The 13,330-nt window shown below is 35.1% G+C and overlaps 1 protein-coding gene across 1 annotated transcript in view; it reads left to right on the forward strand.

The window, feature by feature from the left end:
• LOC103607942 (zinc finger protein 345-like) overlaps positions 1 to 12,637 on the forward strand; it is a 25,647-nt gene extending 13,010 nt beyond the window's left edge. The window contains 3 exon segments of the mRNA XM_008592396.1: positions 8,229 to 8,355; positions 8,600 to 8,692; positions 10,572 to 12,637. Coding sequence (XP_008590618.1) covers positions 8,229 to 8,355; positions 8,600 to 8,692; positions 10,572 to 12,433 — 2,082 coding nt within the window. The 3' untranslated portion in view covers positions 12,434 to 12,637.
• Positions 12,638 to 13,330: the final 693 nt, after the last annotated feature.

A 13,330-nucleotide genomic window follows, 5' to 3' on the forward strand; every position in this document is an offset into this window, starting at 1 on the left:
AAAAATAAAAATAAAAATAAATAAATGTTTGGATGAATTCCCCAGTAAACACATTGGGCCCAGGTCCTTTCTGTTTGGAAGATTTTTTTTTTTTACTCAATCTTTGTAATAGATATAGTCCTATTCTAATACTGCATATTAGTGTTTGTTAGTTTTCGGAAATTGTGTCTTTGAAGGAATTGGTCCATTTCATCTAGGTTATCAAGTTTGTGTCCTGTGTTGTACATACTATTTATTTTTTAAAGTCCATAGTGATTTCCTCTTCTTCATTTCTGATATTAGTACTTTTTTGTTCTGTGTCATTATCTTTTTAGTTCGCTTAGCTGTAGGTTTATCAATTTCATTGATCTTTCTGAGGAATCAACTTTTTGTTGACAATTTTCTCAGTTTCCTTTCTTAATTTTATTTTTGCTCTAATTTTTATTTTTTCTTCTTCCTTTTAATCTAATTTTCTCTCTGTCCTTGTAGTTTCCAAAGATACAAACTTACCTTATTAGGTGTTTCTTTTTTTAAAATATATGCATTCAATAGTGTAAATTTTTTGAAAAGATTCCTGTTTCTCCATTTGCACAAATTTAGATAAGTTGCACTTTTTCTTTTATTTCCTTCGAAATATTTTAAATTTTTCTCTTGAGATTTTAAATTTTTTTTTATTGTTCTTACCCATGTACAATTCCAACACTGAATTTTGCCAAAGTACATATATGGAGACTACACTACTCCATCTATCTGAAACCAGTACTAAAACACCCATTCAGTAGTCAGTATAAAACACATCAACAAAAGGACTCCCTCTCCTCAAAGCCCACTCTGAAGTATTAGGAAAAATAACTGCTCTACCAGGTGACTATTGGCCAGTGTAGAGATACTAGAAATGTGAAAAATAAAACTTATGATACTACCAAAGGAATATAATAACTTTCATGTACCAGGCCATATAGAGCAAGAAGTCCTTGAAATAGCTGAAAAGAAATTTCAAGCAACAATCCCGAGGGAACTCAGTGAGATAGAAGATGACTCAGAAAGCATAACAAAATGAGAAAATATCCAGAATCTGAAGGAGGAAATGTACAAAGAGACTATTACCCTAAAAAAAGAATGTAGCAGAACTCATGGAACTGGAAATGTCATTAAATGAAATCTGAAACACAACTAAGAGTTTTAACAGCATGCTAAAATGAGCAAAAGAATGAATTCATGATCTTAAAGACAGCATTTTAAAAATAACACAAGTGGACCAAACAAAAAGAAAGTAAAAAAGAATTAAAGAAGAAAGTCAAAGAGAACAAGCGGAGAACCTGAAGCCACACAAACATCTGAATGATGGGTGTTCTAGAAGGGGAGGAAAAACAAAAAGGCATTGAAAATATATTCAACTAAGTAAAAACAGAAAACTTCCCAAATATAGGGAGAGAATGGATTTTCAGGTGGGGTAGGCCCAAAGATCCCAGAACCATTTCAATCTAAAAAGGTCCACTGTAAGGTACATTACACTGAAATTAGAAAAGCTCAAAGACAGAGAGAATCTTAAAAGCAATAAGGCAAAAACATCAAGTTTTAACAACAGATTTTTCATAGGGTGATATATTCAAAATACTAAAAGACAAAATTTGCCATCAAAGACTACTATACCCAGCAAGTCTGTCCTTTGGAAATGAGGGAGAAAAAATATATTTTCCACAAAAGCAAATACTATAGTAGTTCACCACCACATAACCAGCCCTACAAGATATTTTGAAAGGCATACTGCATCTCATATCTGAACTATAATCATTACCATGAATATAAAAGAAAATAAATCCCATTAATAGAACAAAAAATGCTAATGTTAAAGAGAAAAAAATTTCATCTAACTACCTCAAAAAACAAACAGAAGACAAACCATAAAATGGAAATAAAGGAACAAACGGTATTTAAAATATCCAAACAAAAACCAAAATGACAGTAGTAAGTAAACATATTTAAATAGTAACTATTAATGTAAATGTATTAAATACCCCACTTTAAGGACACAGACTGACTGATTGGATTAGTGATTGGATTAATGAATAAGGGATCTATCCAGTAAGAAGACATACTAATCGTAAGTATATATCCACCCAACATTGGAGTACCCAGATAACTAAGGCAAATGCTATTAGACATAAAGAGATAGACTCTACTATTAAAATAGTTGGGAACCTGAATTCCCCTCTCTTACCATTGGACAGATCATCTAGGTGCAGAATCAACAGAAACACATGATTTTAGACCAATTGGACTTGGCAGACATCTGCAGAACATTTCATCCAACAACCACAGCATATATACTTTTCTCATCAGCAGAAGGAACATGCTCCAGGATAAGCCACATGTTAGGTCACAAATCAAGTCTCAAGAAATTTTTATAGAATTAAAATTATTTCATTTATATTTTTTGACAACCATGGATTTAAACTAGAAATCAATAACAAAGAAAACTCTGGAAAGTTTAGAAATACATGAAAAGTAAATAACAATGTCCTGTATGACCTATGGGTCCAAGAAGAAATTAAACAGGAATTCAAGAAATTTCTTGAAAGTAATGAAAACAAAGACAAAGCATACCAAAACGTGTGGGATACTGCAAAAGCACTAATGAGGGAAATTGTGATAAATGCTTATATTGGAAGAATATAAGAGCTGTAAGTAAATAATTGAGCACTACACCTGAAAGAATTAGAAAAACAAAAACAATCCAACAACAAAAGTAGTTGATAGAAATCAATAAGATCAGATCAATAGGAAATGAAATAGAACCCCCCCAAATGATACAAATGATCAATGACAGGAAAAGGTTTTTTTGAGAAGATAATCAAATAGACACACCTTTAGGTAGGCTAACAAAATAAAGAAGAGAGAAGACAAATAATAATCAGAAATGAAAAAGAAGACATCAAAACTTATACTGCAGAAACATGGAGAATCATTGGATGCTATTGTAAACAATGATAGAAAAATAAATTTGAAAACCTGGAAGAAATAGAGAAATTTCTGGACACATACAAACTACAAAGGCTGAATCAGGAAGATGTAAAAAATTTGAACAGACCAATACCAAGCAATGAGATTGAAGCAATAATTAGTGATCTTCCAACAAAGAAAATGCCAGGACCAGATGGCTTTACTGCTGCCAAACCTTTAAGGAGGAATTATTATCAATTCTCTTGAAACTATTCCAAAAAATTGAGAGAGGTCATTCTCCCAAACCCATTCTATAAGGCAAACATCACCCTGATCCCAAAAGCTGATAAGTCACCACCAAAAAAGAAAACTATAGGCCAATATTTTTTATGAATATAGACAGGAGAATCATCAATAAAATATTTGCAAATAGAATACAGCAACACATACAAAAAATTACACATCCTGATCAAGTAGGATTCATCCCAGGAATGCAAGAATCATTCAACATATGCACATCAATAAATGTGACATACTCCATCAACAAAATCAAGGGGAAAAACCATATCATTATCTCAATAGACAGTGAAGAAGCATTTGAGAAAACTCGACATCACTTCATGGTAAAGAGTGTCAGCAAATTAGGTATAGAAGGGAAGGATCTCAACATGATAAAAGCCATATATGGCAAACCTAATGTCATTGTCATTCTGAATGGGGAGAAGTTGAAAGCTTTTCCTTAAGAATGGGAACAAGACAAGGATATCTACCCTGAGATGTTGTTTAATACACTATAAGAAGTTCTAGCCAGAGGAATCAGGCAAGAGAATGAAAGCGAGGGCATCCCAAATAGAAAAGAGAAAGTCAAATTATCCTGGTTTGCAGACATAATGATCCTATATACAGGAAAGCCTAAAAAGTCTCCAAAAAAAACCCTTAGAGCCAGTAAACAATTTCAGTAAAGCAGCAGGATACATCAGTGTGCAAAAATCACTAGTGTTTTTGAACTAGCAGAAAGAAAAACCAACAAAGCTATATTCCATTTACAATAGTCACCCCAAAAATAAAATATCTTGGAATCCAGACAACAAAGCATGTGAAAGATCTCTACAATGGAATCTATAAATCACTGTTGAAAGAAATTAAAGAAGACAACAAAAAGTGGAAAGATATTTCATGCTCTTGGATTGGAAGAAATGGATTAAAATCCTAAATATAAGACCTAAAACTTAAAAATTCCTAAAAGAAATTATAGGAGAAACACTTCTGGAAGTAGGACTGGCGACAGACTTTACTAATATGAACCCCACAGCATAGGCAACAAAAGAAAAAAGACAAATTATATCAAATTGAAAAACTGCTGCACATCACAAGAAAAAAACAGAGGAAAAGAGCAACCTACAGAGTGGGAGAAATTATTTGTAAACTATGCATCTGATAAAGGATTAATATCCAGAATATACAAGTAACTCAAACAACTTAAAAGTAGAATAATAAATAGTCTGATTTTTAAAATGGGCAAAGGAGCTGAATAGGCATTTCCAAAAGGAAGATATACAAATGGCCAACAGATACAGGAGAAAATGCTCAACATCACTCAGCATCTAGGAAGTGTAAAAGCCACATTGAAATATCATATCATTCCAGTTAGACTGGCTACTATCAAAAAGACAGAGAATAACAAATGCTGGTGAGAAAGCAGAGAAAGAAGAACCCTCCTATATTGTTGGTGGGACTGTAAATTGGTGCAGCCATTATCGAAAACCATGTGGAAGTTCCTCAAGCAACTACAGATAGAACTGCCATATGAACAGCAATCCCACTGCTGGGTATACATTCAAAGGATTGGAAATAGTCATGCAGAAGGGACACCTGTACTCCCATGTTTATTGCAGCTCTGTTTACTGTAGGCAAGACTTGGAATCAACCTAAATGTCCATTATCAGATGACTGGATAAGGAAAATGTGATATATTTATACAATGGAATACTACTCGGTCTTTAAAAAGCATGAGATATTGCCATTCACAGCAACATGGATGAACTTAGGAAAATTATGTTAAGTAAAATAAGCCAGGTACAGAAAGAAAAATTTTGCATGTTCTCACTTATATATTACAGCTAAGAAAATAAATAACTTAAAAATTAAATAAAAGAAATATACAACAATCACAATATTGCTTTGAACTTCAAGAGTAGAAAACAGAACTGAGGTTACTAGAGTGAGGAAATGCTCAGGGGGATGGTGGAAGGGAGGTATTTGTAAAGGTTCACAAAAATCTATTACACTGTATATTGAAGAATATACTAATTATCCTAATTTGAACTTCACATATTGCACATAGGGTATCCAATTCTTTACCTCAAAGATATGTACAATCAACTGTGTTGCAATGAAAAAAACTTAATTAAAAAAAAGCTTTTTATTGAACCTTCATTTATTTCTTTAGTTCTCTTTCTGTATATCGATTCTAACCTATATCTTTTTTATTCTTTTTTTTTTTTTTTCACATTGCTTCGAATACAGGTGTAGTGGCAACAAATTCTCTCAATTTTTGTTTCCCTAAGAAAGTCTTTGTTTTTTTCTTTTTTACACGTTGATTTCATAGTGGACAGGACTGTGTGTGGTAGGGTTCTTTAATCAACTGTTCGGATATTTCACTGTACTCTCTCCTTCCTTACATGGATTCTCAGGAGATGTTGGGTGTAATTCTTACCTTGTTTCTTTTTAGGTAAGATATTTTTTCCTCCCTCTAGCTTCAGATTTTTATTATTTTTGATTTTCTGAAGTTTAAGAACTACATGCCTAGATATAGATTTTTAGCATTTATCTGGTTCTGTGTTATCTTAACTTCCTTGATCTTTGGTTTGGTGCCTGATATTAATAGGTGGAAGTTCTCAGACATTATTCTTTTAAGTGTTTCTTCTGTTTTTTTTCCTCCATCTCTCTTCTGCTGGCTGTCTCATTACTTTATATTACAACTTTTGACATTGTCAAACACTCTTCAGATATTGTGTCCTGTTCATTTTGTCTTTTTCCTGTGTGTGCATGCAATTCAGTTTTTAATTTCTTTGATCTATCCTCAAACTGAGAGGTTTCTTTTCTCCACTATGTTCGGTCAGCTATGTTCACTTGGTGAGAGTGTGGTGCCAATACTATCAAGGACCACAGATTGATCCCTATACTGGCTTGCCCCCTGTGTATTTTTCTAACATCTATATAATCATTTAAAGGATTTTCACTGATAGGACTTCAAATATGCTGGGTTTCCAAACAGACCAAATGCAAATATGTGTGTGTATATATATGTATGTATAATGAATTATGTATTCATATAATGAATTATATTGGTAGACTTTTTAATACTGAGTTTTCCTTTAATTGTGGAATAAATTTAGAAAATTTCTTTTTGTTCTTCACATTGTATTTCTTTTCCTCTACCTTATGTTTAAAGGTAAAGTGCTTCTGCTGACTCTGTTCTTGTTCTTTTGTTTTGTTTTGTTTTTACTTGGAATCTCTTAGGTTTGCTCATTCATTCTGATGGCTTCACATAACATTGAAATTTTGATATTTCCATGCGTTGGACTGAATGTCCCCAAACTTGACCCCCTCTGTGACAGTGTTAGGATGGTGGGTAATCCTAATTTGGTAGTTGAAAGATAGGGCCTTAATGATGTGATTAGACTGTAGGTCCATACCGTAATGAATGGGTTAATAATGGTGGGCAGGGATGTGGTTCTGAGGGCTTTAAAAGAAAACATAAAAGGTTGACCTCTCTCTGCCCTACAATTTTGTGCCATGTGAGACCCCTGGGTCACTGTCATCTCCACCAAGGTCTCCACCAAATGTGTTCCCTGGACTTTTGACTCCTCGGCTTTTGAATCTGCAAGCAGTAAATTTCATTTTCTAACAAATCACCCCGTTCCAGGTATTTTGTTACAAGCAACAGAAATGGACTGATGCATTTCCAGATCTTTATCTTCAGCTTAGATCTCTCTTGAACCCTGGATCATATATCCAGTTGCCATTTGGACATTCCCACAGATATTTCAAGTATAATGTATTCAAGTCTATTTTATTTCTACCCATTATATTTTTCTGTCATTCTAAAAGCTACACTTTACTCTGCCAGTACCTAATTAGCTGTAATTATGTAGAAAGCCTGATAGTAAAACACTTATTTTTCACACAGGAATTTGGTACCACAGTGTCTTCCTGCTTCTTGTTTCTATATTACTTTCTTCTTCTGTATGCTTACTGCTCTGTTATTGATTGATTGATTGATTTTCTATTGGTTGGCCTGTATGGGGATCTGACCCTGTGACCTTAGTGTTAACAGAAGTATGCTCTCCCAAGTGAACTAGCTAACAAGCCTTGCTCTATGTTCTAATGCAGCTGGTCTTCAAACACCCTGTTTTCTTCTGCTCTGATTCTCCCTAAAGCTTTTTCTATTCTCCTTCTTGTGGATGAGTATTAAATTGTAAATCTAGTATGTAACTGATTTATATTTACAAAACCACATTATTTACACTCTGTGTTTAGATAGTGGCAGTGTTCACTCTCATGCAGACACAAGCAATCCTTTGGCATGGGGGAAGGAAATTTTGGAGTGCCTTTGTATATGCTTTCAGTTTACAAGTAATTTAAAAGCAGCAGTTACATATAATGTTTCACTTTATGTAAATGCAGAAGCATTCCATAATGTGTTTCTTTAATCGTGTATCTGTTATCACCACCCATGGGCATTCACTTAGACATGGTGCCATGTGTAGTTTCATTAATGTGGGGTGTCTTCCCTTGCTCTTGTGACTGCAGTTTCACTGTTGCCTCATAGTCATGAGAACATGTGGTTCACACAGAAGAGCTTAACATATTTGGTAGTTCAGTGGAGTGCAAACAGAATGCAGCATGGAAATATATTTTTTCTTTCTTTCCCCATTCTCTATTGAACTTCTCTCAAAATTTGTTAATCTGACACACTGGTTCAGGTATGTATTTATACTTATGTTTTCAAACCTGATTATAAACTTCTTGGAGAAGCAGCATTTTATTCATACTTATAACTAGCAAGAAGAATGGTTCACAGCTATATGGTAAGCTTTGTATTCATATTTTTAGTCATTAATATGTTATTAAAGTGACAGGATATTCTTGCTTGTTTTTTCTCCCTCCACTATATGCAGAATAGAAAAGCAGCACCTTATCTAACCCATAAGACAATCATCCTCACAGAACTGTGATCTCTGAGATTCCTGTTTTGTGACCCAGGGCTGGTGGCTCGAATTGAGATCAATGTGCCATTACAGGAGTTGGTGTCATTTGAGGATGTGGCTGTGGACTTCACCTGGGAGGAGTGGAGGGACCTGAATGATGCTCAGAGGACTTTGTACATAGATGTCATGCTGGAGACCTACATCAGCCTGGTGTCATTGGGTGAGTGCAACTCCACAGTAACTTTCAGGAGAAACATTTTGGTTTTTTTATAAAAATAGGAATGTTTTATAGGGTTTTATAATATTTGGTAAAATTACATTTCATGAAAAATATGTCATCCATATTTAACAAAAGTTTCAAATTGGTCTCTTTATTGTATAATTTCTGGAGCTGAAGTCTTGTCATTCTTCCAAGGATTAGGCTTTGCAATTTTATAAAGTCCTATATTACTTCCCATTAACAGGGTACTGGATTAGTAAACCTGAGGTGAGCCTCAAGTTGGAGAAAGGAGCAGAGCCTTGGATAATAAAAGAACACCCAGACCAGAGCCTCCCAGGTTAGTAAGCACATCATGGGCAGAGTCCAGGAAGAGTAAAACCCAGCAGATCTTGGCTGTGTTCAGCTTTTTCTAGCAATTTTTCCACAGGTCCATTAGCTGATGCTGGCTTCTCTCCTTGCATCAAACACAGGTATTATATAATCTCTCAGATGGATTCGTACATATATATCTCCATATTTTATTTTACTGTTTTTCAACAATGTATTTTCCTAAAATATAATCTCCACATTTCTCTTCTTTGACATTTATTTTTGCTATTGACTTTTTCAAATATTTCAGTTGCCCTCACATCCTGCACTGTCATGGACATGATTTTTCAGACTCTGTTCCTTTGTGTTACTTAAAACAGAATATCTGTAACTGGGTAATTTATGAAGATACAATCTCTATCTCTTACTGTTCTGTTCTGGTGGCTGAGCATTCCAAGGTCTGGGGGCTGCATGTGGTAAGGGCCTTGTTTTTGGTGGGGATCCTTGGCAGAATCCCAAAGTAGTGCAGGATATCACATAGGAAGTTGATAAGAAAATAAGAAAAGAGGTCCAGGTATGAGCCTTTTATAACACCACATCAGAAATTATGGAGCTGAGGCATACTGACCATAGGGCATGGAAAAAGAGAGTTCTGAATTTTATAGAAGAACCAGGAAACTCATGGCATCAAGGTCAAGTCAACCAAGGGTTTCAAGTTGAGGGACTGAGATTGCTTTTTGGAAGTGGAATTTGAAGTTAGTATTTTCCTCCTCTTTTTGTAGAAATCATTCTAAAACAACAAAGAAACTTAGAAATGTACAGGAGACTCTATTTTTTATGAGTGTACTAGCCATGCAAAACACCAGTGCATAATACTAAAGCTTTCACGAGCAATGAATTATCAAGTGGGAGTGTGTTTTCCAGAGTTTGGGAACATAATACCAGTTGATTTTATAAGGAGTCAAAAGCATCTTTTTCAAAGATGGTGGCCAAAGCCTTGGTTGTGGAACCAAGTATTTTAGATCAGTAGGTTGTCCGTAGGAATGGACTAAAGTTTCCTGTAGAGTAATGGTTTTTCGAAGCACAGTAAGTCAGGTTAAATGAGTAACTTGTGGGAGGCTCTGTTTAGGGTAGGTAAAAGAAGATTTTATTATTTCTAAAACTTCCACATGCCTATATCCATTTCCTAAGGAAGAGTAAAAAGTATAGAAACACTAATGCAAAGTTCTTAACCTAAGTCATTTTCCTCCATATGGATGAAAAATTGGATCATTCTGCACCTGGAAGTAGCCAATGAAGGAAAACCTGGCCATATTCAAAGCAGAAGAATGAGAAAAAGAGCTGCAGGAGATAACCACTATTGTTATAAAAACAAAATAGAGTAAAAACTGTAAAAATAAAAGAGTAAAAAGTAGAGTTAAAAACAAATGGAAGGTGATAAGCAATTATTTGAAATATGCAATTAGGAAAAAGTAAAAAATTATCAGATATTTCATCATGATTTAAAAACAAAAAGTGAATAAAGAAGCAAAGAAGGGGCCGAGCCCATGGCGCACTCAGGAGAGTGCGGTGCTGGGAGTGCAGCAGCGCTCCCACCATGAGTTCGGATACTATATATGGATGGCTGTTGCACTCACTGGCTGAGCGCTGTGCAGCCGGTCTCAAAAAGGACAAAAAAAAAAAAAAAAGCAAAGAAGAACGTCATATGATGTCAGAAAATATATTAATACAACATAACATTGTCAGTATGAACAAAACTCATATACTCCTGAAACCAATACCCATTATTGACTTTTATAAAATCTTTTATTACTTGGGTTGGGAGAAACTTCTCTCACTTTACACAAGCATGTGATAAAATATGCTTATGTGTGGTTCATGGATGTGGGTTTTTTTTGTCATTTCAGATGTCCAGATAGTCAATGACCTAATGGAGAGGAGTCAAGAAAGTCAAGGTAGATACTTGTGGCAAGGTGTAATCATCAATGGCAACCAATCAACTGAGGAGAATGCATATTCAATGCACATTTTAAATCTGGTTATAAATAGTGAAAACTATTCAGGAGTGGGGCATGAGGAGTCTAATGAATATCAGAATGCACTTCTTCCAGAGACTGATGCCATGTGTGCTGGAAAGAAACCTGATGAGCATAATATATCTGAGAAATCACAGAGTTATCATGAGCATCTTAGTCAGCATCTTAAGATTCCAGCTGGGCAACTTTTTGAATATAGTGGAAAAGGACAGTCCTGCAACTCAGTGCCAATAATATTTGCATGTAATATAATTTATATGGGTGAGACCACTTGTAAATATAGTGAATATTGGAAAGCCTGTAATAAGTCGTCTGTCCTTGCCCAAGAGATAACTCAGGTAGGGAAGAAAACTTTTCAAGGTGATGTATGTGGGAAAATGTATAAAAAGGCTAAACTTACTCAACATCATATTATATACACAGGAGAGAAACATGGTAAATACAGTGAATGTCAGAAATCTTTTATTAAGCAATCATACCTTATCTCATATCAGGGAACATCTGCAGAGAAATCTTTTAACCAAAAGTCAACCCTCAACAGGCATCAGAGAATTCACAGAGGTGAGAAACCATATGAATGTAAAGAATGTGGAAAAGCTTTTAAGCGAAAGTCACACCTCAGCATGCATCAGATAATTCACACAGGTGAGAAACAGTATGAATGTAAAGAATGTGGAAAAGCTTTTAAACAAAAGTCACACCTCAGCAGGCATCAGAGAATTCACAGAGGTGAGAAACCATATGAATGTAAAGAATGTGGAAAAGCTTTTAACCGAAAGTCAAACCTCAGCATGCATCAGAGAATTCACACACATGAGAAACCATATGAATGTGAAGAATGTGGAAAAGCATTTAACCAAAAATCAAGCCTCAGCATGCATCAGAGAATACACACAGATGAGAAACCATATGAATGTAAAGAATGTGGAAAAGCTTTTAAGCGAAAGTCAAGCCTAAGCATGCATCAGAGAATACACACAGATGAGAAACCATACAAATGTAAAGAATGTGGAAAAGCTTTTAAGTTAAAGTCACACCTCCGTAAGCATCAGAGAACTCACACTGGTGAGAAACCATATGAATGTAAAGAATGTGGAAAAGCTTTTAAGCGAAAGTCACACCTCAGCATGCATCAGAGAATTCACACAGGTGAGAAACGATATGAATGTAAAGAATGTGGAAAAGCTTTTAAGTTAAAGTCACACCTCAGCAAGCATCAGAGGACACACACAGGTGAGAAACCATATGAATGTAAAGAATGTGGAAAAGCTTTTAAACAAAAGTCCAACCTCAGCATGCATCAGAGCATTCACACAGATGAGAAACCATATGAATGTAAAGAATGTGGAAAAGCTTTTAACCAAAAGTCAAACCTCAGCATGCATTGGAGAATACACACAGATGAGAAACCATATGAATGTAAAGAATGTGGAAAAGCTTTTAACCGAAAGTCAAACCTCAGCAGGCATCAGAGAATTCACAGAGGTGAGAAACGATATGAATGTAAAGAATGTGGAAAAGCTTTTAACCAAAAGTCACACCTCAGCAGGCATCAGAGAATTCACACAGGTGAGAAACCTTATGAATGTAAATAATGTGGAAAAGCTTTTAACCAAAAGTCAAACCTCAGCATGCATCAGAGAATACACACAGGTCAGAAGCCATGTGAATGTAATGAATGTGGAAAAAGTTTTTTTTACAAAGTCACAGTTGCGAAGACATCAGGATACTAACACAGGAAAAAACTCCTGATGAATTTAATGTGACAGGTCTTGTACTGGAATTCCCCCTAACAGACAAAAAAGATTTCACACAATGGAAAATCTCAGTGAATATAATTTCTGTGGAAAAAGATTTTGCCAGAAGTCATACCTCAAGACATCAAAGAACTTACATCAAGAAGAAGACCTATACACAATTGTTCTCTGGTATTGAAGAATGTCTTGAGGATCCCCCTATAGATATAAAAATTTGCTGATGCTCAAGTCCCTTCTATAAATGGTGTAGTGTTTGTGTATTACCAATTCACTTCCTGCTGTGTACTTTACATCTTGTGTAGATTACTTATAATACTGGAAAAAATGGGAATGCTATGTAAATTGTTATAGTGTGTTGTTTTTCAGTTATAGTTGTTTCATTTATTGTTTTTATTTACTTTTGAAGATTTTTGATAAGTAGTTTCTTGAATCACCAGATGTGTAACCCTCGGATATGGAAGGAGGACTGTAATGAGTGTGAAAACATCTTTTCTCCAAAGTCTCAAGACTGACTATGGTTAGAGCATTTTTGCTTATAATATTGGTGCTCATAACACAAATGATCTCCATACCAGCCATGCACAAAAAATAAATAAAAATAAAAAAGGAATCACATCATAGCAGGCATTAGAGAATTTAAAGAGGGGAGAATTTCTATATGGATTAGACTGACTGTTTCTTTTTAAAACAAAACCACTCTTTTCTTTTTTCTTCTTTTTTTTTTATTTTGTCTTTTCGTGAGACCGGCCGCACTGCGCTCAGCCAGTGAGCGCCCCAGCCATCCCTATATAGGATCCGAACCCGCGGTGGGAGCGCTGCTGCACTCCCAGCACTGCACTCTCCCGAGTGCACCACAGGCTCGGCCCAAAAACC

Source organism: Galeopterus variegatus, unplaced genomic scaffold (assembly GCF_000696425.1).
Source record: "Galeopterus variegatus unplaced genomic scaffold, G_variegatus-3.0.2 Scaffold7883, whole genome shotgun sequence".
NCBI classification, from domain to species: domain Eukaryota; kingdom Metazoa; phylum Chordata; class Mammalia; order Dermoptera; family Cynocephalidae; genus Galeopterus; species Galeopterus variegatus.